Raw genomic sequence first — 21,193 nt, 5'->3', positions numbered from 1 at the left:
AGTGTGGACATGCTAACATTCACAATTGCATCTAGATGCGATGCAGGCCAATGTTCACAATTCTATCTAAGTGTGGACATGCTTACATTCACAATTGCATCTAGATGCGACGCAGGCCAATGTTCACAATTCTATCTAAGTGTGGACATGCTAACATTCACAATTCTATCTAGATGCGACGCAGGCCAATGTTCACAATTCTATCTAAGTGTGGACATGCTAGTATTATGGCACTCTATGTTATTGGTAGGTAAGATAGAGTGGCGGGGGTTTTCTGGAGTAGAGTGATTGCTCTACTCCCCACCCATGCCACACTCATGGTTTTTGTTGGTGTCTGTTGGCTGCTGGCTTCCCCTGCGGACACCTGCAGACACATCTTGGAGCCGCCAATGTCGGCGCCGCCCTTTGCCTTGGGGCCTTTAGCTACAGGGGCTGCCGAGCAGAGGGCTGCCCTGGGAGGGTGATTTAAGTGCAGCGATCCAGCCAATGGCGGGTGGAGGGAGGGAGCACGGAAGAGAAACCAAATAAGCAGCATGCACGTGTGCTGGAGGCTAGGCCCGCTCCAGCATCCACAGGGCCTATGGCCAATCAGAGCCAAGGGGAGGCGAGACAATGGAGGGAGAAGCTGCAAGGCAGCTCCGGAGCCCACAAGGCTCCAGCTGGATATTCCAGCGCCATGATGGTGAAGGGGGGGGCCAGGGGACCGCATCCAAGCGCTTACCTTGGTGCCTGGATTACAAATGGTTAACATGAACTTCAATGTGAGCCTGAACTCACCTAATAAGGGAAGGTACATTGAATGCAATCGTTGAGATCTGAAAGCAGACATTGCCTGTGTCCAGGAGATGCACCTTAGGAGTAATGAGGGAAGCCTGCTCACAAAATACTTCTGATCCAGGTATTCTTTTTAAGAGTCTTGTGGTAAAATCCTGCAACCATCAAGCCTGGGCAACGGTTTTGCACGGTTTATGGTCTTTCCATCGAAATGCAAATCCATCGAATGCCATTGCATCAAAATGCTATCTATTACATGTAAAAATGCATTCCAACTAAACTTGTCCAAATGGACAAGTTTAGATGGAAATGCACTTTAAAATGTAAAAAATAGCATTTCAATACATTTTATTGTAACATTAAAATGTTACATGGAGCTGTCCAGTGCTGGAATCTTTCGGAACTGGCCAGCTCCTTGTTACGTTTTAAATGTATTGGGGGGGTTAACCACCAGCCACCACCAGCCCCCCCAACCCCCACGCATACCCCCCCTAAACCAAACCTTTATCGAACCCTAAATCTAACCCTAGCCCCAACCCTAACCCCTAACACTAACTCTAAATCTAACCCTTTTCCATCGAAATGAACCATTCGATGAATGGAAAGACCAGATACCGTTTTGCACTTACCTAGACACGCAGCATGGTTAAACCGTAGTCAAGAAGTGCATCTATGTGGATCTTAACTAAAGTGAAAGGTTCATAATGATACGAAAGTCTTACTATAATTTCAAGAAACACTGTGCCAGAAGGAATACATTACTCACTGTAATCATATTTCTGGTGCTTGTATCTGCTTAGATTCACACGCTATGCATAGGCCAACATCTAGTGGAAGCTGCAGAGTATTACAGTTGTTTTTCGATAGTGCCAGTAATACAATCCCTATTGTGACTTCCCCTGTACCCATGATCCCTCACATGTGTAGGTCCCTCAGATTGTATTTTTTCTGACATGAGGTAGCATGAGGAGTAGTGTGAGTACAGAGATCCCAAACAGATACATATATATATGGAAAGCTCATGTAAACATCTATGCAACTTCTCTCAGGGGAGGAAGGATGGGCACATGTGAATCTAAGCAGATAAAAGCACCAGAAATACGATTACGCTGAGTAATGTATTCCTTCTGTTGCTTTTGTAATCTGCTTAGATGACATGCTATGCATAGATTAGTGAGCAGTGTTATGGGAAGGTGGTGGGTTGTGAGAAGGAGTAGCGGCAAATAAATGTTTTAGAACCGCTTGTCCCCCTGTGTATCTGTCCTGGAATGCATGTCAATGCAGTAGTGCTGAGTGAAGGTGTGACTGAGCTCCATGTAGCTGCTCTGCAAATGTTGTCTAATGGTACGTTTGCAAGAAAAGCGAAAGTAGCCCCAGTGCCCTGTGTGGAGTGGGCTCTAGGTGTAGAAGGCAGTGTCTTGTTTGATAATGAATAGCATGACTGTATACATTTGACTATCCATTTGGAGATTGCTCTCTTTGAAACGCGCTCTCCTTGTCTGCCAGTAGCCATGGAGACAAACAGTTGATCAGTTTTCCTAAGCGGTTTGGTCTTATCTAGAGAACCGCTCTCCTCACATCTAGTGTGTGGAGTTTGACCTCAGCTGATCTAGATGGCTTTTGAAAGAAGGCCAGGAGGTCAATAGACTGGTTTACGTGAAACTTGGAAATAACTTTAGGTGAAAACCTAGGGTGAGTCCGTAAAACCAATTTGTCTTTGAGGATGACAAAGAAAGGGTACTGCGCTGACAAGGCTTGGATCTCGCTGACTCTTCTTATGGAAGTGATAGCCACTAAGAAAGCAGTTTTATAGGTGATGTCTCTAAGGGTAGCCTGTTGCAAAGGCTCAAAGGGGGGTCCCATGAGATTTGCTAGTACTACGTTTAGATGCCAACCAGGCTGGGGGTTAGAGACTGGAGGATGTATTCTTTTCGCGCCTTCCATGAAAGCTTTAATGACTGGCACTTTCCACCAGGAGATTTTACTTTCAGAGGTGGTGTAAGCTGATAAAGCTGCTAAGTGGAATTTAAGAGAGGTAAAGACCAATCCGGAATCCAATAGGTGGAGCATGTAAGTAAGAATGTGTGATGGAGTACACTCTATGGGGTTGCTCTGTTTAGATTGGCACCAAATGACAAATCTCTTCCACTTGTGGAAATAGCAGTGTCTGGTGGTTTCCGTGCTTCTTTTAGGATGTCCATACACCGTTGTGGAAGATTAAGGTGTCAGAACTCTATGACTTCAGGAGCCATGCTGCCAAGTTCAAAGAGTGAGGTTGTGGGTGTAACGTTGATCCCCCGTGTTGGGTCAACAGGTTGCCCTGGTATGGAAGCTTCATGGGATCGCACATTGCCTGCCAGCTTGCGCAGAAGTGGATACCACGGTAGTCTTGCCCACATAGGAGCAATTAGGATTAGTGTAATCTGTTCACTATCCTGCTGCTTAATGAAGTCTGGGGGGAAAAGTGTAAGCAAATATCTCTGACCAGTTCATCCATAGGGCGTTCCCCTTGGAGTGTGGCTGGGGGAACCTGGACGCGAAGGCTGGGCATTGCTTCTTTTCTTTTGTAGCGAACAAGTCTAGAGAGGGGTATCCCCAAAGAGAGAAGATGTGGTCTACGACGTCTCTGTGTAGTTGCCACTCGTGCTCTTCTGGTAGGGATCTCTGCTGGGAGAGTCTGCTAGTGTGTTCAGTACCCCTGCAACATGTTGGGAGGACAGGGACATCCCTCGTCTGAGTGCCCACTTCCATATTTTCTGTGCCAGCTTGGACAGATTTGGAGAGTGTGTACCTCCCTGCTTGTTGACATAGAACATTGCGGTGGGGCTGTCTGTTAGGACTTGTACCGACAGGTTCGTTATGTGTTCTTCGAATGCTTGAAGAGCCTTGAGGACTGCCAATAATTCCAGTAAGTTTATGTGTTTCTGTGCAGTCACTTGTGACCACAGGCCATGCGCTGTTTGGTGAAGGTAGTGGGCGCCCCACCTGGAAAGGGACGCGTCTGTCGTGACGACCGCTTGTGCTTCTGGTTTGTGGAAGGGTTTCCCGTTGAGTAGATTTTCCCTTGACCACCAGCGTAAATTCTGAACCAGTGTTGGCGAAACAACCACTAGATCGTCCCATTGACCACTTGCCTGAGACCATTGTTTCGCCAACCATTCCTGCAGTGGTCGCATGCGCAGGCGCGCGTGGGGGACCAGGCAAAGGCACAATGTCATCACACCTAACAGACACATTGCTTTGCGTATGCTTAACCCGGAGACCGGCTTGATACTGGGGTATTTGCAGAAGCATATTTTGTACTCTCTCCATGGATCGGTAGGCTAAGCCTGCCCTCTTATCTAATACAGATCCTAGGAACTGTTTTGATGTATTTGGTATCAGACTTGACTTTTTCTCGTTTACACCCTTGGAGCCGAGGCTATTCCGAAGGGCAGCACCTTGAACTGATCGTGTTGGTCAACTACTTTGAACCACAAGGATCTTCTGTGCGCTGAGAACATTGAGATATGAAAATAGGCATCTTTCATGTCCAATGTTGCCATGTAATCCCCCCGTTTTAACAGAGGGATTACTTCTTGTAGCGTTGTCATGCGAAATCTCTGTGGTTTTACAAATTTGTTTGCAGGGCGCAGGTCTAGTACGGGGCGCATGGTCAGATCTTTTTTTGGAACAAGGAAGTACGTTGAACTCCTTGTGCGGCTCGACCTCGATGGCGTCCTTGAGGAGTAGAGCTTTCACTTCTTCTAGTAGGATAAGTTGTTCCTCCTGCGATGGTTTCTTTTGGTGCAGGGGGAGGTTTGACGGTCTTCCTTGAACCTCTATACAATAACCCCGTCACCGTTGACAACACCCATTTGTCCGATGTTATACCCTCCATTGCGTGGGTGAAAAAAGATATTTGTCCCCAGACTGGGGAGGCATGGGAGGGGACCCATAGCGGGGCTTCATTGCTTAGAGGGTGTCCCTCCACTTCTGGTTGGGGAGCCTCTCCCTCTTCCGCGGGCCCTGCGCTGACCTCTGGGGTAACCCTGGGTCGCTTGGTGATTGGTATTCCAAGAAGAACCTTGGTTTTGGCTGTATCCGATTCCCCTCTATACATTTTGCCCCGAAAATGCAAAAATTACTACCCCCTTTTTGGTCTGGTTGTTTATTCATCAGTTGGCCAAGGGATTTAAGAGTCTCATACTCATCCTTGGCAGACTTGAGAGCGTCTTTAACTGCTTTACCAAACACATTTGGCTCAACTGGTATATTTAGTAGGGTAGCTTGAGTCTCAAGTTTAAAACCTGACTGTCTAAGCGAGGCGTGGCGTTTTAGTATGGTGGCTTCTGCAATAACGCGTCCAGCGTGGTCAGCTGCGTCAAAGTTATTTTTCAGGAGGACGCCTGCTGTAGCTCTGCCTTCGGCAGCCAGAAGGGAGAATTTGGCCTTTAGTGGTTCTGTTGCTGACTCTGCCAGGGCCTTTATCTCATCCCACTTAGTGCAGTCAAAGCTGGATAGCAAGGTGGAATTATTTGCTATCCGCGCCTGGTATGCTGCAGTGGGCGCTATCTTTCTACCCATGGCATATCATTTTTTGCTCTCCTTGTCAGGAGGGACTTCGGAGGCGGCCAAGGGGGTGCCAGCTATCTTGCCGGTGGTGGTAACAACCAGAGAGTCAGGTCGAAGTTGGCCCCTTATAAGGGGGCGGAAGGTGCTGGTTTGAAAAGTTTCTCAATCCTAGGGTTCACCGCCCTGGTATCGTTTGGCAGTTCTGGGGAAGGCTGAATCCTTCTTTGGAATGACTATCAGGGGGATAAATTGGGTTGCAGGTTTTTTATCACCCAAGATATTTTCTGCAAAATCCTTGTCCTGTTGGACCTCTTGCGTATCAATTCCGAAATGTTCTGCAGCCCTTATGAGGATATCGTTGAATGGGGGCTGGTTGTCCAACGGGGAGTCTGGTAAGGGAGGGTCTTGCGGGACTGGAGAGTCCATCGCAAAAACCACAGACTCCGTGTCATCTTGGTTTTGGTCGTCTCCCCCCCTGGCATCGTAACCCTCAATGTCGTCATAACAGGGGTCACCCTCGTCCAAGAATTCATCCTCCTCTGCATCTTGGTCATAAAGGTCGTAGGAGAGGCGAGGAGTTTTGTGTGCTGCTTCATCAGCCAATTCTACTGGGGGAAGACATTTCTTCTTAAATGGTAAAGCCGTTGCCTGGGACTAAGAGGCTTTAAGTGTTGTATTGGAACCAGACGCCTGTGTAGTGGGAGGCGTGGAGGCTAGGTTGTCCAGATTGTCCAGAACATGTGGATGTTCTTCAAAGAAGTTTGCCAAGCAGGTCATTCGACGCATGACTCTGTCAATAACTTGTGCAGTCCATTTGGCTGAACTGGGCAGAACCCCAGGTAGGAAGGGGCAGGTGTAGTGTGGGTATGTCCTTCTTCATGAAGACTGATGGTGTCAGGCTGATGTGGATGATCAGGCTCTACTATATAGTGTCCTGTAGGGGCATACTTTTATGTTGGCTAGAGGGTTGCTCCCTAGCCTTATCCTTCCTAAGTGAGTCTCTCTCCCTAGAAGAACTGGACCTGTGTCTTTCCATATGGTCCCTGCTCTTAGCCAATGACTTCTTGGAGCTAGGAGTCGAAGAGGGGTCTTCGGAGGACTCCCTGGGTTTGTCCCCGGATGTAGGCCGAACTTCGACCGCAGGGATGGCTTGCACAACTTCGTTCGGCATCGCAGGGCCGGACGGGGGATCGGGCGTCCTTTGTCTTGAAGGGCTTGTCGTGCGGCAGTCGCTCGGGGCACCCAAAGGACTTCTGATGGAAAGATTTGCCCTTCGCCGTCGACTCTCTGCGTGAGACTTCACTCGCATCGCCGTGGGGTGTGTGTTTGTGGGGGAGTGTGGTGCCCTTGCCGCCGGGTGTCTTCCTCATAACAGGACCGCCGGCCTGTCTGTTAGGGTCGGGGTGGCACTGGGGAACCTTTGCTACATTGTCGGGCTTGTAAGCTACTCCGACCTAAAACCCTCAAAGACAGGCGAACTAAACATTGGGCCCATCACGCCATGCCGACCGAGGCCTCCATGGATGTCGAAGGGGCATCCAGCAACGGCAGCAACGGCGTCCCTTCGGATGGCGAGGGTGACAGGGAACCTCCACGTTACAGACCCTATGCTTGTTGACCCATGTGAACTTCTATTGCAGGAGGGGCAGAACTTAAAGGGAGTACGCTCCATAATATTGGTAGGCAGCTGGGCGACTATGGAAAAGGGTGGGAATATACATGTTTATGACACCCCCCCACTCTCCCTACTGTAAGGCCGAGGCCGAAAGGGCCTTCCCAGGCCGGGTGGCGCCGTCGAAGTCTCCGTCCGACGGTCAGCTTCGTAGTCTTCTTCAGTCTTCACTGCATCGAGTCACTGCCTCAGTAAAAGGACAGGAAGAAATACTAACTTAATTATTAAAGTTCAACAGCGTACGCCGAAAATGGACTCCGCTTATATTTTTGTGACCGCTCACTATGGCGGAAAAAAACAATCTGAGGACCTACATGCGTGAGGGATTATGGGTTCAGGGGACGTCACAATAGGGATATTATTACTGGCAAGCCCTATTTCGACACCCATTTTTGAGTTTCGAAAAAAAACTAATACTCTGCAGCTTCCACTAGATGTCGGCCTGTGCATAGCATGTAATCTAAGCAGATTACACAAGCAACAGAAAATATAATTACTATCACCACTAGCCATGCAACGCTGGGGGTGTTTTGCTTCGCCAGCCTTGCATAGCTCATTGGAAATGCTGGCTGGGGCACTGCATGTATGTATGTGCGAGGGGGTGCTCCTGCGCCTCCTCGCACATACGGGCAAAGCAACCTGGAGTGGAGCATTCTAGCAACCATGCGCAGGCCCCTGCAGAAGGTACGTTAATGGCGATTTATTTTTTATTTAAATGTGTATGGATGTGTGTATGTTTGTGTTATGGGACTGTGGTAGGAGCAGGATGGGCGGCAGCACTGGGAAAGTGGTGAGAGTAGGGTGGGGGGAGAGCCCAGGGTCTGTACTGGGAGTAGGGTGCGGTGACGGCGCGCAAAAGTTCATAGCGATTTCTACATACTGTCCATCTGGCACTTTTAGGGGGGCCCGGCCTGCCCAAACTTGGCTCAGGGTGAGCCCAGGCTAAAAAAGTTTGAAGACCACTGCCCTAGAAGAAAAGAATAGAGTTCAACCCTCCTTGGGGAATCACAATAAGGCACATGCGACCATTCTTTAACGTAGTTTTCCCACGCTAAAAATTGTAACTTTAGTATAGTCACAGTTGAATGTTCAGAAATTGTCCTATCAGCATTCCCTCTCCTTAATTAGGGACATGAGACCACTCTTTGAACAAGAATAGTCTTTGAATAGTGGAACAATGGGCAGCGATTAGCATCTTATGTAAGTAAGAAGCACTTTGCCTTATACAATTCCATTGTTCAAATGCTTTTGTTACCAGCAAGGCTTGCAGAATGTTTCAGAATGCTGTGCTTTGGTCAACGGCTTCTGAAACACTTGCTCTTCGGGTCGCACTGCTTTCCCGACTTCTTCTACAACTTCTACTGGTTTGCTGGGGACCCAAACCCTTCCCCTAAACAGGTGTCTCCTGGTCTGTGCACTCGATTTGGGAGTCTCCTGTTCTCCCGAGTCCCTCAGCTTGACAACTGCATCTGGTCTCTGGCACGCCAGCAGCTCACCAACCACGGCAATCAGGCTCACATGGGGAAAGGAACAAGTTACTTACCTGTAACTGTTGTTCTCTAGCATGGGTCTGGCATGGATTTACATGATCATGAATATTCCCCGTCGTCAGCTGGGACTCCTCGGTAAAGAAAAAAAATCAGTTTCAGTTTTGTTTCTGACAACCAATCACTGGTCTCTGGGTCATACTGCCCCCAGCCAATGACTGCCCTCTACCTAAGCCCCTCTTCCGGCAGGCATCTTCAGATTTGGTAGCACGTAAAGTGGCAGTAGGCCCAGGAGAAGAGCCGCAGATGGCTAGGCAGGAGGGTTCGCATGTGAATCCATGACAGTCCCATGCTGTAGAACAACAGTTACAGGTAAGTAACTTGTTCCTTCTCCAGCATGGGGTCTGGCATGGATTCACATGCTCATGAATAAAGAATACATAGCAGTACACACATGCACAACCACAGGAGGTGGCAAGGCTCAACATTAAGCATTTCAACATCTCAACATTAAGCATCTCTTACCTCCGCCTCACCAGGCTCACCTTCAAGCGACCAGGTTGCGCAGCACTGCTTGGCCGAATCTGGACTTCTCCCTGGAATCCCGGTCGAATAAGTAGAATCTCGTGAAGGTGTGCGTTGACCTCCACGTAGGAGCCCTGCAGATGTCCAGCAGGGGCACACCAGACAGGAACGCCGTAGTTGCAGCGATCGCTCTGGTCGAATGGGCCCTCGGATGGCCGGGCAATGGTCGGTTTGCCAACAGATGATGATGGGTGATGCAGCCGGAGAGCCATCTGGAAATGGGAGCCTTGGAGAGTGCTTTCCCCTGATTCACAGGGACAAAGTTCACAAACAGCCGTGACGTCTTTCGGAAACTTTGTGCGGTCCACGTAGACCTTCAGCGCTCTAGCCACATCCAGCGAGTGCAAAGTCCTCTCAGCCGGCGACGAAGGCGATGGGAGGAAAACAAGCAACACCAAGGGCTCGTTGAGATGGAAGTCCGACGGCACCTTGGGCATGAAGGAGGGGTGCATCCTCAGCACAACCCTCGTCTCGTGGAATGTCAAGTACAGAAGCTTACATGAGAGGGCCTGAATCTCTCCCACTCGTCGTGCGCAGGTGATGACCACAAGAAACGCTGGTCTTCCACAATAGGAATTTCAGAGGTGCCGAATGTAGAGGCTGGAACGGAGGACCCATGAGCCTAGTCAGCACCACATTGAGCTCCCACGCCGGGGTCGGAGCCTTCACCGGCGGGAACGAGCAGAAAAGTCCTTTCATGAACTCCTGAACCAGGCGATGAGACCACAGCAATGACCGCCGCAGAGTTCTGGTATAGCGGGAGATAGCTGCCAGATGTATTTTGATGGAGGCGTGTGGAAGCCCCACCTTGCCCAGCGATAGCAAGTACGTCAGCACTTGAGGGGCTGTAATCCTTAGAGAATCTACCTTCTATGCACGGCACCAGACGGTGAACCGCTTCGATTTATGTCCATAGCACTTAAGAGTCGAAGCAGCCCTGGCCTTGGCAAGCACCTCCTTGCAATCTGCCGGGATCTCGTATCCTCCAAACTCTAGCGCTGCAGGAGCCAGGCCTGCAGGCTCAGCGACCCTGTGCCGTGGTGCAGGATCGCACCTCCTTCCCTGGTGAGAAGATCTGCGTCTGCCGGAAGCTTGACTGGAGAAGACGCCGACATATCCAGAAGGTCCGGGTACCATATCTGCCTTGGCCACGCCGGTGCGACGAGGAACATCCTGCAACGGGACCGTCTGAGTTGACTGATGAGTAGCAGAAGCAACAGCAACGGAGGGAACGCGTAGAGGAACAGGCGTCCCAGGGGAAGGAGAATGCATCCCCCATGCTCCCTGGCTGGGGAAACCTGCTGGCGAACCTCCGGCACTTGGTGTTCATCGCTGTCGCAAACAGGTCGATCTGGGGACTGCCCCATCGTCGGAATAGAAGATCCACTTGATCCTGCCGAAGCTCCCACTCGTGGCAAGAGCGCAGCTCACTGCTGAGTAAGTCGGGAATGGTGTTCTACACTCCTGCCAGATGGAAGGGTACCAGGAACATCCATTGGGCGACGGCCCAGTGCCATAGATCCTGAGCTTCCTTGGAGAGAGCTGGGGATCTGGTGCCCCCCTGCTTCCGGATGTAGAACACCGTGGTGGTGTTGTCGGTGAAAATCTGCACCACCTTGCCCTTGAGGGACGGAAGGAAGGACCCGAGGGCCCAATACATGGCCCGGAGCTCCAGGACATTGATGTGCAACGACTTCTCCTGCGGGAGCCAAAGGCCTCTTGCGTGGAGATTTCCAGTGTGTGCGCCCCATCCTTCCAGGGAGGCATCCATCATCACCGTCTCCTGATGCGCTGGGGTCTGAAAGTCCACGCCCGCCGCGAGATGCGTGCGGGCGCCCCACCACCGGATCACTTGACGGAATGTCTCGTTGAGGGCGATCTTGTCCTGAAAGCTTCCCGACACTTGTATCCAACGTGCATCGAGGAACTCCTGCAGCGGCCGCAACCTGCACAGCCGAACGAGGTAGATACATGACGACATCATGCCGAGCAGGGACTTGATGGACCACACCCTGTCAAATCCCAAGGTCAGCAGCCGTTGTACCTTGCCCAGGATGGCTTTTGTCCTCTCCGATGGTGAAACCAGTCGCGCCACTGTGTTGAGCCTGGCTCCCAGGAACTGAGCGTCCTGTGATGGCACCAAGCAGTACTTCACATCATTTATCGAGAACCCCAGTTCCGTGAGCAGGCGGACGGTCCTTGCTGTGTATTCGACAGCAAGTTCCCTTGACTTTGCTCGGATGAGCCAATCGTCCATATAGGAGTAGACGTGGACCCACTGCAGGCGCAGCCACGCCGCCACCGGTGCCAGGCACTTGGTGAAGACCCTTGGCGCTGACTTCAGACCGAAGGGCAGGGCCTTGAACTGATAGTGCTGTCCTTGGACTACGATACGCGGGAACTTTCAATGCACCTTGTGCATGGGGATGTGGAAGTATGCGTCGTCCAAGTCAAGCAACGACAGAAAGTCTCCTTCCTCCAGCTGTCCCAGGACGTGCTGGAGGGTGACCATCCGGAACTTCTGTGACTTGATATATTTATTGAGGCGGCGGAGATCTAGAATGGGTCGCCAACCGCCGGTCTTCTTTCGGACAAGGAAACACTGCAAGTATACTCCGGAGCCCCGTAGCCTCTTTTAGACAAGCTCTATTGTGCCCTTTTTCAGCATCGCTTGTACCTCTAGAAGTAGCTGTACAATGTGGATTTCTTGCCTGGCCACAGGTGGAAACCGGGGACACTTCCCTTGGAACTCCAGGGTGTGCCCGTGGGCCAGGGCAGCCAGCACCAAACGGTCAGTGGAGATAGACTTTCGCATGCCGACAAAGTTCACCAGCCAGCCTCCCACCGGGGTGCTCGGGTGGGGGCCCGACATCCTGGCCGGTTCAGTCCTGCTTCGCAGAGGCCACCCCACCTTGGGACCTTTGGCGATGGTTACGTCCGGCCTTGCTGCGTCCTCTGTAGACCTGGGATGAAGACCAGGCCACTTGACGGTATGAGGAGAAGCTTCCGTCGAATCCTTTGGAGGCATCGGACTTGCCTCCGGAAGTCCGAAAGGACCTCTGTGGTTGCTGCTGTTGGAGTGTGCCCAAGGCACGTGCCGTCTCGGAGTCTGCCTTGATGGCCTACAGCGACTCGTCCACCGCCTTGCCAAACAAGTTGTCCCCGTCAAAGGGCATGTCCAATACCCTCGTCAGGACGTCCTGACGGAAGTTGGTGGCCTTGAGCCAACCACGCCGGCGAAGGCAAACGCCGTTGCCCATCTGGCGGAAACCGGTGTCGGCGATGTCCGTGGCCACCGTGATGGCGTGGTGTGAAGCCACCTCGCCTTCTTGAAGGATCTCAAGGGACTCGGCCCTTTTGTTGTCTGGTAGGAAATCCAGGAGAGGGGCGATTTTAAACCACAGCTCCGTCGTAGCGAGCCACAATAGCGAGAGCGTTGGCCACCTTAATGGCCGTCACCACCGACGAGATAACCCGTCGTCCCATGGCGTCCAACTTCTTCCCCTCGCCGTCCGGTGTGGAAGTGGAAGTCGACGCCGCCGACCCAGCATATTTCTTCCTGGCCGCCGCGAAGACCACCGAGTCCGGCTGCGCTCTGAGGCACATCGGTGCAGAGTCTGGAACCAGGTATTTCTTCTCATAACAATCTCTCTTCGCCGAGGTCGAGGATAGGTTCTTCAGGAGGGACAGCCCTTCGTCCCAGATGTCGTCCAACAGCGGGACCGCAAGTACAGTCTTCCTCTTGGCCTCTCATCGCTGATAAAGAAAGCCCTCCTCCTTATTCTCCTCAGGTTTGAGCTGGAACAGCTCTGAAGCCCTGGAGACCATGGTGTACAAGGATCCGATCTCATCGGGGGGAGAAGCCCTGGGTACCGGCAACGGGAGATCCGTTCCGTCGTCCGTACCCATCATTGCCGTATTCGGCTACGTCTCATCCTTGGAGTCTTTTCAATGCGCACAAATGAAGATTCCCTCCGGGCGGGCAGGGAAACTCTCGTTTTGCTGGCTGCCTCCTGGGAACTCACGTCCGCAGCCTTCACCAGGAATGCCACCACTCCCCTCAATAGATGGTTTGGCCTGGTGAACTTGGGCCTTCACAACCTTTGGGCCGTCTGCGGCGTTCACTGTGGGGGGAGGGTCAGCACCTCGCTCCCCCCTTGGCTTTCTCCACCATAGACGATCAGGCCTTCTCCCGAAGCTTACACGCTGCTCCAACTTCCTTTTCTTCGCTGAGCCGGAGCGCTGCCTCATGGTTGACGGCATCAGCAAAGCTGCGCCCAGCCTGGCTGCCGAGGAGCACGTGCAAACGGTGCTCCCGGTGCCCGTGGACTCACACTGCTTTGCCTTTTGTTGGTCCCCGTCGCCAGAGCGCCCTCAAAGGTTTTAGAAGCCCGCTCAGATTTTCTCTTGGGTGAAGAACATTGCCGGGGCTCACCTGCCGCCGGCTTCTTTGTTTCCAGCCATTCAGCGAACCGTTTGTGATGGTCCTTCATGGTGCAGGAGGACATGTCCTTGCAGAACGCACAGGCCTCCTCCACGTGCGATTTTGTCTGAGTGCAGGTAGTTAGCGCACCGGGATTGCCCATCCTTCTTGAAGACGTTCTATAGTCCACATCCTGGGCAAATCCTAAACGGAGGTGTTGAGTCTCCTTTGTCTTCGGCCATGTCCACGCGGGGTAGGCCTCAAGTATCTTCTGGAATCCTCCAAGAAGTGAAGTTCGACAAAAATATGCCCTTGAGGGGCGTAGAAGCTTCCGAAAACGGGTCCCCCTTAATCGGTGGAGCTTGAGGCTCAATAGACCAAAAAAATAGAGAATATTCTCTGAAAAAAACGCAATACGCAGTAAAAGCTCGAGAGCTATAGCAGGAGGACTCCAGCTAACGTTCCAGTTCCTTCCACTCCTTCCTCCTGCACCTGAGGGGGTCTTATGCTTCCCAGGTTCCTTCCGGTGTGGGCTGTTGGGTCCAAGTGCCTGACCAATTGCCTGAATACAAGAATGGCTGTTACATCTGCATGCCTCTTCAGCCCTTTTGGAATTCTGGGACTTCTAGTTCCCATCAACAAGGTTAGTTACATTTTTGTAATTACATTAGTCCTGTAATGCCCAGATATTAATGCATATGGTTCAAGCATGAACGCTCTTCCTTTGCTGGCCCCACACTCGCACACCATCAATTTGGCTTTGCCCACATATCTCATTCACCTGTTTGGATACGATGGGCACACTTGCACAGTCACTTATACACCCGGGAATAATTCCTTATCCACAATTCTCCTGTAGCTACAATATAATAAACATACACCTCTAACTAAAGAAGGCCAATTCTCCTTGTGATCACACACCAAGACAGCAAAATCATATGCTACACTGCAAAACCATAAGACATCCAACACCTGGTATTCAGAGTACCAGCCAAATCCCTTTTCTTCAAAACAGCTGCATTTTAAGCAATCATCTGAATTCTTTATTTTTATTTCTCCACTTTCCTGTGCGTTTTGTTCACATTTGTCGATTAAAATCACATTTGGTTTCCTGTGAGGACTGTTTCAGACTTGTAATTTATTTTCATTCTAACAAGTATGATAACAATGGACTGCATGCTAAAACTGCAGTCTTATTGATGCCAGATGTCAAGGGCAACCAGTGTGCAGTTGTTGGTGTAATGTGAACAGTGTTCTGCACTTAAGCAATAACTTGCCTCACATTTGTTACCAGCCATCAAACAGATTATCAGGATTAGGGAACAAAATACATTTTGTATATAATTAAAAGATACACAGAAGGGAACCACATGACAAACCAAAGGTTGAAAAGACTCGTCCAGGATGCAAGGTGTATTTCTATGATGAAGCCCAAGCACAAAGTCGCAAAACGGAGGCACCCTAAGAAAAAAATAAAACACCTACCTTGGCACTGCTCCTAATACAATTAGGTTTGCTTTCTGTTTGTTGTTGCCAATAACCGCGTTTTTCATATCTCTGTAGTTAGAAAGACAAAAGACATTTAATTGGTTAAGTATTTAAAAAAACTAAGCACATATTTATATTTACTGGGTTTCAAAATGTGTAATCTTGAATTTCAGGTAAAAACACATGTCCCCCTTGAATTGGGTTACATTGGAAAGGAGAATCAAATAGTGCAAACAATCCTCTTAAACTCTAAATCTAATAAGCTTTCTTTCAACTTCTGATTTTTTAAATCTGAAACAACCAATTTCACGTTCAGTTGTTCGAAACAGTATCCCAACTCAAATATTTGTCTACTGCTTACAAGACCAAGCATCGGATATTTCTGTTTGAGGGCAGCATTCCATTTTGGGTGGTTCTGCTGTGTCAGCTTTTGCTTTTTCTCCCTTTTCGCTTTTAGGATCTCTTTAGGAAAGGCATAAGGAATGACTATAATGGGTGGTGTGCACATATGGCCCTGTACCCTCTATTGTAGTTAGGGATGCTTTAGAGTGGCCCTTGGCCCTAAACAGGCACATACACATACTATGTGGGTGGACTTGGGTGTTTGGAAGTTTTTTTGGGGCCAGCCTTATTGGCTGGCTGGCTGCCAATTCGTGTGTGCGTGTCATTGGGTGTGTTTGGAGAGATAGCTGAGGCATGTGCATGAGACCTTTTCACAATTGACCGAATTGTGAAGGTCAATTGTACCATATATGTGGGGGGGAAACCCCCCACAACCCCCCACCCAACGCCAAACCCCCCAAAACCCATATATATAGATATACACATTCGGTCAATTGTGAAAAGGTCAATTGTGACCCTTTAAATTCGGTCAATTGTTCATTCGAACAATTGTAAACGACCAATTTGGGTAATACCCATGAGTTTGGGTATAACTAGGAGAGACCCTGACCATTTCTCATCTAGGTTGGGATGGATCCCTTTGAGGATTCTACCAAAAAGCTATGCTGCTGAAACTCGACGGCAAAGTATGGCCATTAAGAGAAACCTGAGGGTATTCTCACTTCCACTCTTCTACACCTGGCTAGGGAAAGGCCATCACTGTTGGATGGAGAAGTAAGGGAGGATCACCTGGGGATTGGGAGGAAAGACACAGTTTTCCCCCATTTCCCTACCAGGAGGAAACCCTTATTTCAGGGGCAGTTATGGCATATTGTTATCCATGTCCCATTGACTGAGAAAAGGGTATGGGATACACTTGGTCCAGACGGGCCAGGAAGAAAGCAAAGGGAGTTAAATATAAGATGGATGGAAGGTCTAGGAGTGGGATACCTTTGGGAGAGACATGGTGTCCCTGTTTCCTACTGATGACCAACCCATCCCTTTACCAGCCTTCAGGACAAGGAAGATGAGCAAGAGGCAACTGGGAGTAATGAGGACTAGTTGCTTATACCACTCTGGTACTGGGACAAAGAAGAGGTATGCTGAGAGCAGTAGAGGTCAGGCATGTCCCCTAAATGATGGTCGGGCAGGTCAATTGTAAACTCGCACCTGCACTCTGTTAAGGGGCTGCAGGTGTATAAAAGGCCCCATCAAATGAGAGTGAGAGAGGAAGCAGTGACAGGAGCAGTGGTGGTGGAGTTGCATCAGCAGCAGTAGAGAGGTCAAGAGACACAGCGTAGAGCTGTCCGTGTGGAGCACGCCTATGGTTCAGGAAAGAGCGGCGTGGGAGATGGGGCTATGTGGAACCGAAGGAGACTTGAAAGGGGAGCCATGCCAGAAGCCTGCTCTTTTTTATACTGCTCGAAGTGCTTGTTTCTCCTGGGGCCAGACGCCAACCCAGGAGTGCCTAAGGGGCAGGAGGTGGAGCCCTGAGGCAACGACCAGAAGGCCGGGAGATCTGCGCTGGAGTAACTCGCATCGAAGTAACCAGTGAGTTTCTAAGCAAACGGAAACCGGGTATCCAAGTGTTTGATCTTACGCGCAAGGTTAATTTGTATCGCAGTGGTCGCACGAATGGTGAGACACGTTTTCGAAGGACTTTGATCCGAATCCTTGCAAACCAGCAAACAATAAGACTTGTTCATTCTTTTTTTTTTTTTACTTTGCTTATTACGCTTGACATTACAACAAGAGAGCGAGTGGCTTGCAAGTGGCAAACTGAAAAACCATCATCATGCACAATGTAAGTGAAACATATACAGAGTAATTAGAGACCATCAGGAAATGCAATATGCAAAGTTCACATGATGTAATAACAATCAAGGCACATCCTTTAAACAGTCATTGGGACTAAAGAGGAGGGATCATCAGAGTCAGTATCGGAGTCCACTGACACAGAGGAAACAGGAACGGAAAGGAGCCCAGATATTCCTGGGTCACGATACCAGTGGCTGCTGGGCCGACCAGGCCTCCTCCATATCAGATGCCCAAGTCACAACTCTAAGCCATTGAGAATCTGTGGGGACTCCCGGAAGGAGCCAGCATAATAGGATACAACAGCCAGCCAGCAACATACACAGTCCTGCTAGTTTCCTGCCGTTGCGACCCAATTTGGGAAGTTCGTGAAAAAGACACACCAAAACGAGTTGGGGTGGACGTGGAATCCAGAATGTGAGACAATGTGGAGCAAACCTCCTCCCAAAACTGGAGGAGATGCGGGCAAGACCATAACATATGCAAGTAATTGGCAGTGTCCGAGCCACACCTGAGGCTTCTGGGGGGTGGGCCTTCGACATATGGTGTAATCTGATCAGAGTGTAGCGGAACCTATGGAGCACTTTGAATTGGATCAGTTTAAAGCGAGTGTTGAACAAAATGTCATAAATGCGAGCACAAATACAGTGCCAACGCTGGTCAGTTATTTCAATTCCCAGATCCAAGCCCCAAGTATGCCCGAGTTTGTCAAAGTGAGGGGAGGCCTTGGTCTGAAGCAAGCATATAGCCTGGTGAGCTTCCCTTGGAAGGACATGGTATTCAGGAGTTCAGTTAATATGGGATCATCTGGTGGAATTGCAGGAAAGTCTGGTATCTCTTCTTGAGGGAACGGCGGAGAACAACATAAGCCAATGGGATGGTTTTCTACGCAAGGATATAGGAAGGTCTGACCATTCAAGGAAGTCACCCTGATTAAAGACATCCCGGACAGCCCCAAATCCCTCATCCGCCCAGCTGTGTATTGCTGCCGGGGTATACAAGGAGCCTCAGGGAGGAAGTTCCAGAGGGGAAGAGCACCATGAAATGGGTACGGGATGGAGGTCAGTCTCCAAAGTTTAGTTAAAGCCAGGGATGTAGAACCTACAGAGTCCAGGGGTGCAAATTTGGCATATTGGGAGGGGAGGACTAGAGAGCGGATATCACGGTTCTCCAAAGCAAGCCGCTCGAGCCTCGAATGTGGTGGGGGATCTGAGAGTACGAACCAGTGTGAGGTGTATTGAGCCTGGGCTACAATCCAATATATCTCAAAATTAGGGGCACTGAAGCCACCCTCAGACATGGGTGCAGTTAGTGTGTCTAGTTTGAGGCGGACCACACCAGAATGCCATAGGAAGTCGTTTACGGTGCGGTTCAGAGATTGGAAATATTTGCTGCCTGGCCATAATGGGATATTGAGGAACTTGTAGAGGAGTTGGAGAAGTACAATCATTTTCAGTATGCCAATTTTGCCTGCTAGAGAAATTGGTAGCGCCGCCCAGCTGTGCACTTCCTGGCGAGTGTGGTAAGATATTTTCCGAAGTTGGGAGTATACAGAGGCCAAGATTGACGAGTGACCACTACCCCAAGGTAGGTGATCTAGGTTTGTGACCACATGAAACCCAAGAGCTCCAGGGGAGGAAGAGTTACCTCGGTCAGTGGGAACAGGCTAGATTTGGAGCAGTTTACTTTGAGACCAGAGATCTCACCAAAGTGTATGACATCATCAAGGATCAGGGATAGATTGTCCGCAGGGGAGCGAATAAAAAGAAGGGTATCGTCAGCATATCGAGAAATGATCTCAGGTGAGCCAACAAGTCTCAGACCTCTGTGTGCATGCTTCTGACGTATCCTGTCAGCCAGGAGTTCGATGGCGATGGCAAAGATCAAAAGAGAGAAGGGGCAACCCTGACACGTACCCCGGGCAATTTGAAAGGGGGCCAAGCATCGGTCCTCAGTGCGGACCGTGGCCACTGGCTGATAATAGAGAAGCCTGACCTAGGCCAGGAACCGGGCCGGAAGTTGCTCCTCTCGAGGACCCGCCAGAGGTATCTCCAGGAGACAGAATCAAACGCCTTCTGCATGTCCAGGGTGGCTGCCATGGCTTGAACGGTTGGATCAATGCGGACAAGAATATTAAAGAGACAATGCAAATTAAGGGAAGTAGAGTGCCCCGGGATAAATCCAGCCTGGTCTGGGTATATGATATAGGTCATATATACGGAGCCAGTCTCAGAGCCAGCACTTTGGCATAGATCCACAGTTAATGAGGGGAAAGTGGTTGATACGAACCACAAAGGGTGGGGGGTTTTGCCTGGTTTGAGTACCACTGAGATTATAGCCTCACGGAGGGAAGGGGGAAGGATGCCCGACTCACAGGATTCCTCCCATAGTGCATGTAGTTGAGGGACCAGATGGGCCCTGTACTGTTTATAAAATTCGACCGGGAGACCATCGGAGCAAGGGCCTTCCCGGAGGCCAGGGAGTCTATGGCTTTAGAGATTTCGTCCGGTGTGAGAGGTGCATCCAAGGAGTCCCTGGTCTCGGTGGAGAGGACAGACAGTGGGAGACTGTCCAAGTATGCCTCGACATCTGCCGCTGGGACACTGTCAACATTGGAATAGAGGGATTCATAGAATAGGCACAATTCTCTATTAATAGCTTGTGACAACAAGGCCAGTGTGCCGTCAGACCTCTCTATAGCTGGGATGTGAGGTGAGCCAGATTCCTGGCAAAGAAGCCTTGACAGAACACGGCCAGGGTGCTCCTCCTCCCCATACCTTCGAGCTGAGTGGGGGTTAGCCAGGAACTTCTCTCCCGCTCCACATGAGACCGGAACGTGTCAAGTTCCATGCCAATATCTGAAAGGGTGGTAAGTGACTGTGAAGAGGAATATTGGACCTCAAGGGAGGAGAGTCGGGATTTGCTCTTTGCAATGTCGCTGCAGATCACCTTAAGGATCCCCGACTCCTTGGCCATGCCTCTAATGTAAGCTTTGAACGATTCCCAAAGGGTGGCCTGTGTGTGGACCGAGCCAGTGTTCAATGCAAAGAAGTCGTCTATGGCAGTCTCCAAGTCAGACCTAAAGGCCACATCTAATAAAGCATGCAGTTTTAATCTCCAGGAACGAAGTATGCTGTCATCGGACCCGCAATCTAGGGAAATTGTCACCGGGGAATGATCGGAAAACGTTCTGGGGAGAATCGTCATGTGTGTGTGATGATTCTAATTAATACGTCCGACACCAGCCACCTATCGATCCGTGAAAGAGAGTCGTGCACTGAGGAATAAAAGGAATATGATCGAGAGTCCAGATATACCAGTCTCCAAGCTTCCAATACCATCACCTGGGTCTGGATTTCTTTGATAGTTTTGGCTGCCTTAGTGAGTTGACGGTGTCTGGAGCCCGACCTATCCAGATCTATGCCTAAGATTGTATTAAGGTCCCCACCCCAGAGGATAGGGACAAGGAAAAACCTAGACAGCAAGGATGATCGGTGTGTGGAAAATTCGAGATCATCCACATTGGAGCCGTATATATTGAGGAGTACAACTTCACGTTTTAATAGGGTGCCAAATAACAATACATAGCATCCTAGGGTGTCCACATGTACTGCCTTATGCTGGAATTTAAGACTCTTGTGTATCAGAGTCAAGACCCAACAATTCTGGGTGGAATAGTCCGTATAGTACTGTTGGGGGCCCCAGGATTTAGCAAACCTCTTGCATCGGCTGGAGCGAGCATGAGTTTCTTGCAAGAAAAGCAGTTTCACTCTGTGCCGTTCAACATATAGCTGCAGTTTCCGCATCTTTGCATAATTACCCAGCCCCCGAACATTCCAACTCATACAAACAAGGTTATCGACTGTCATCAGGCCTAATAGCAAACATTGATGAAACAGGATGTTGAGTCAGAAAGTGGGGCATAGGTACCGCAGAGGTGTGAATAGGCCCCCCCCTTTAAAATGTATGAAATTTGGTATTATTAAGCATTCTCGCACCCCGTTGCCTGTCAAG

At 50.0% G+C, this 21,193-nt stretch overlaps 1 protein-coding gene across 7 annotated transcripts in view; it reads right to left on the bottom strand.

Moving 5' to 3' along the window:
* Positions 1-21,193, bottom strand: part of ARMC8 (armadillo repeat containing 8) — a 1,620,024-nt gene that overhangs the window by 1,382,753 nt on the left and 216,078 nt on the right. For all 7 annotated transcript variants that reach the window (XM_069615827.1, XM_069615825.1, XM_069615821.1 and 4 more), the window contains one exon: positions 14,981-15,052. In XM_069615827.1, coding sequence (XP_069471928.1) covers positions 14,981-15,052 — 72 coding nt within the window. The remainder of the gene's footprint in view (positions 1-14,980; positions 15,053-21,193) is intronic.

This window comes from Ambystoma mexicanum, chromosome 9 (assembly GCF_040938575.1).
Source record: "Ambystoma mexicanum isolate Mex_15411 chromosome 9, UKY_AmexF1_1, whole genome shotgun sequence".
In the NCBI taxonomy this organism is placed as follows: Eukaryota; Metazoa; Chordata; class Amphibia; order Caudata; family Ambystomatidae; genus Ambystoma; species Ambystoma mexicanum.
This window is presented reverse-complemented; position numbering and strand designations above follow the sequence as displayed.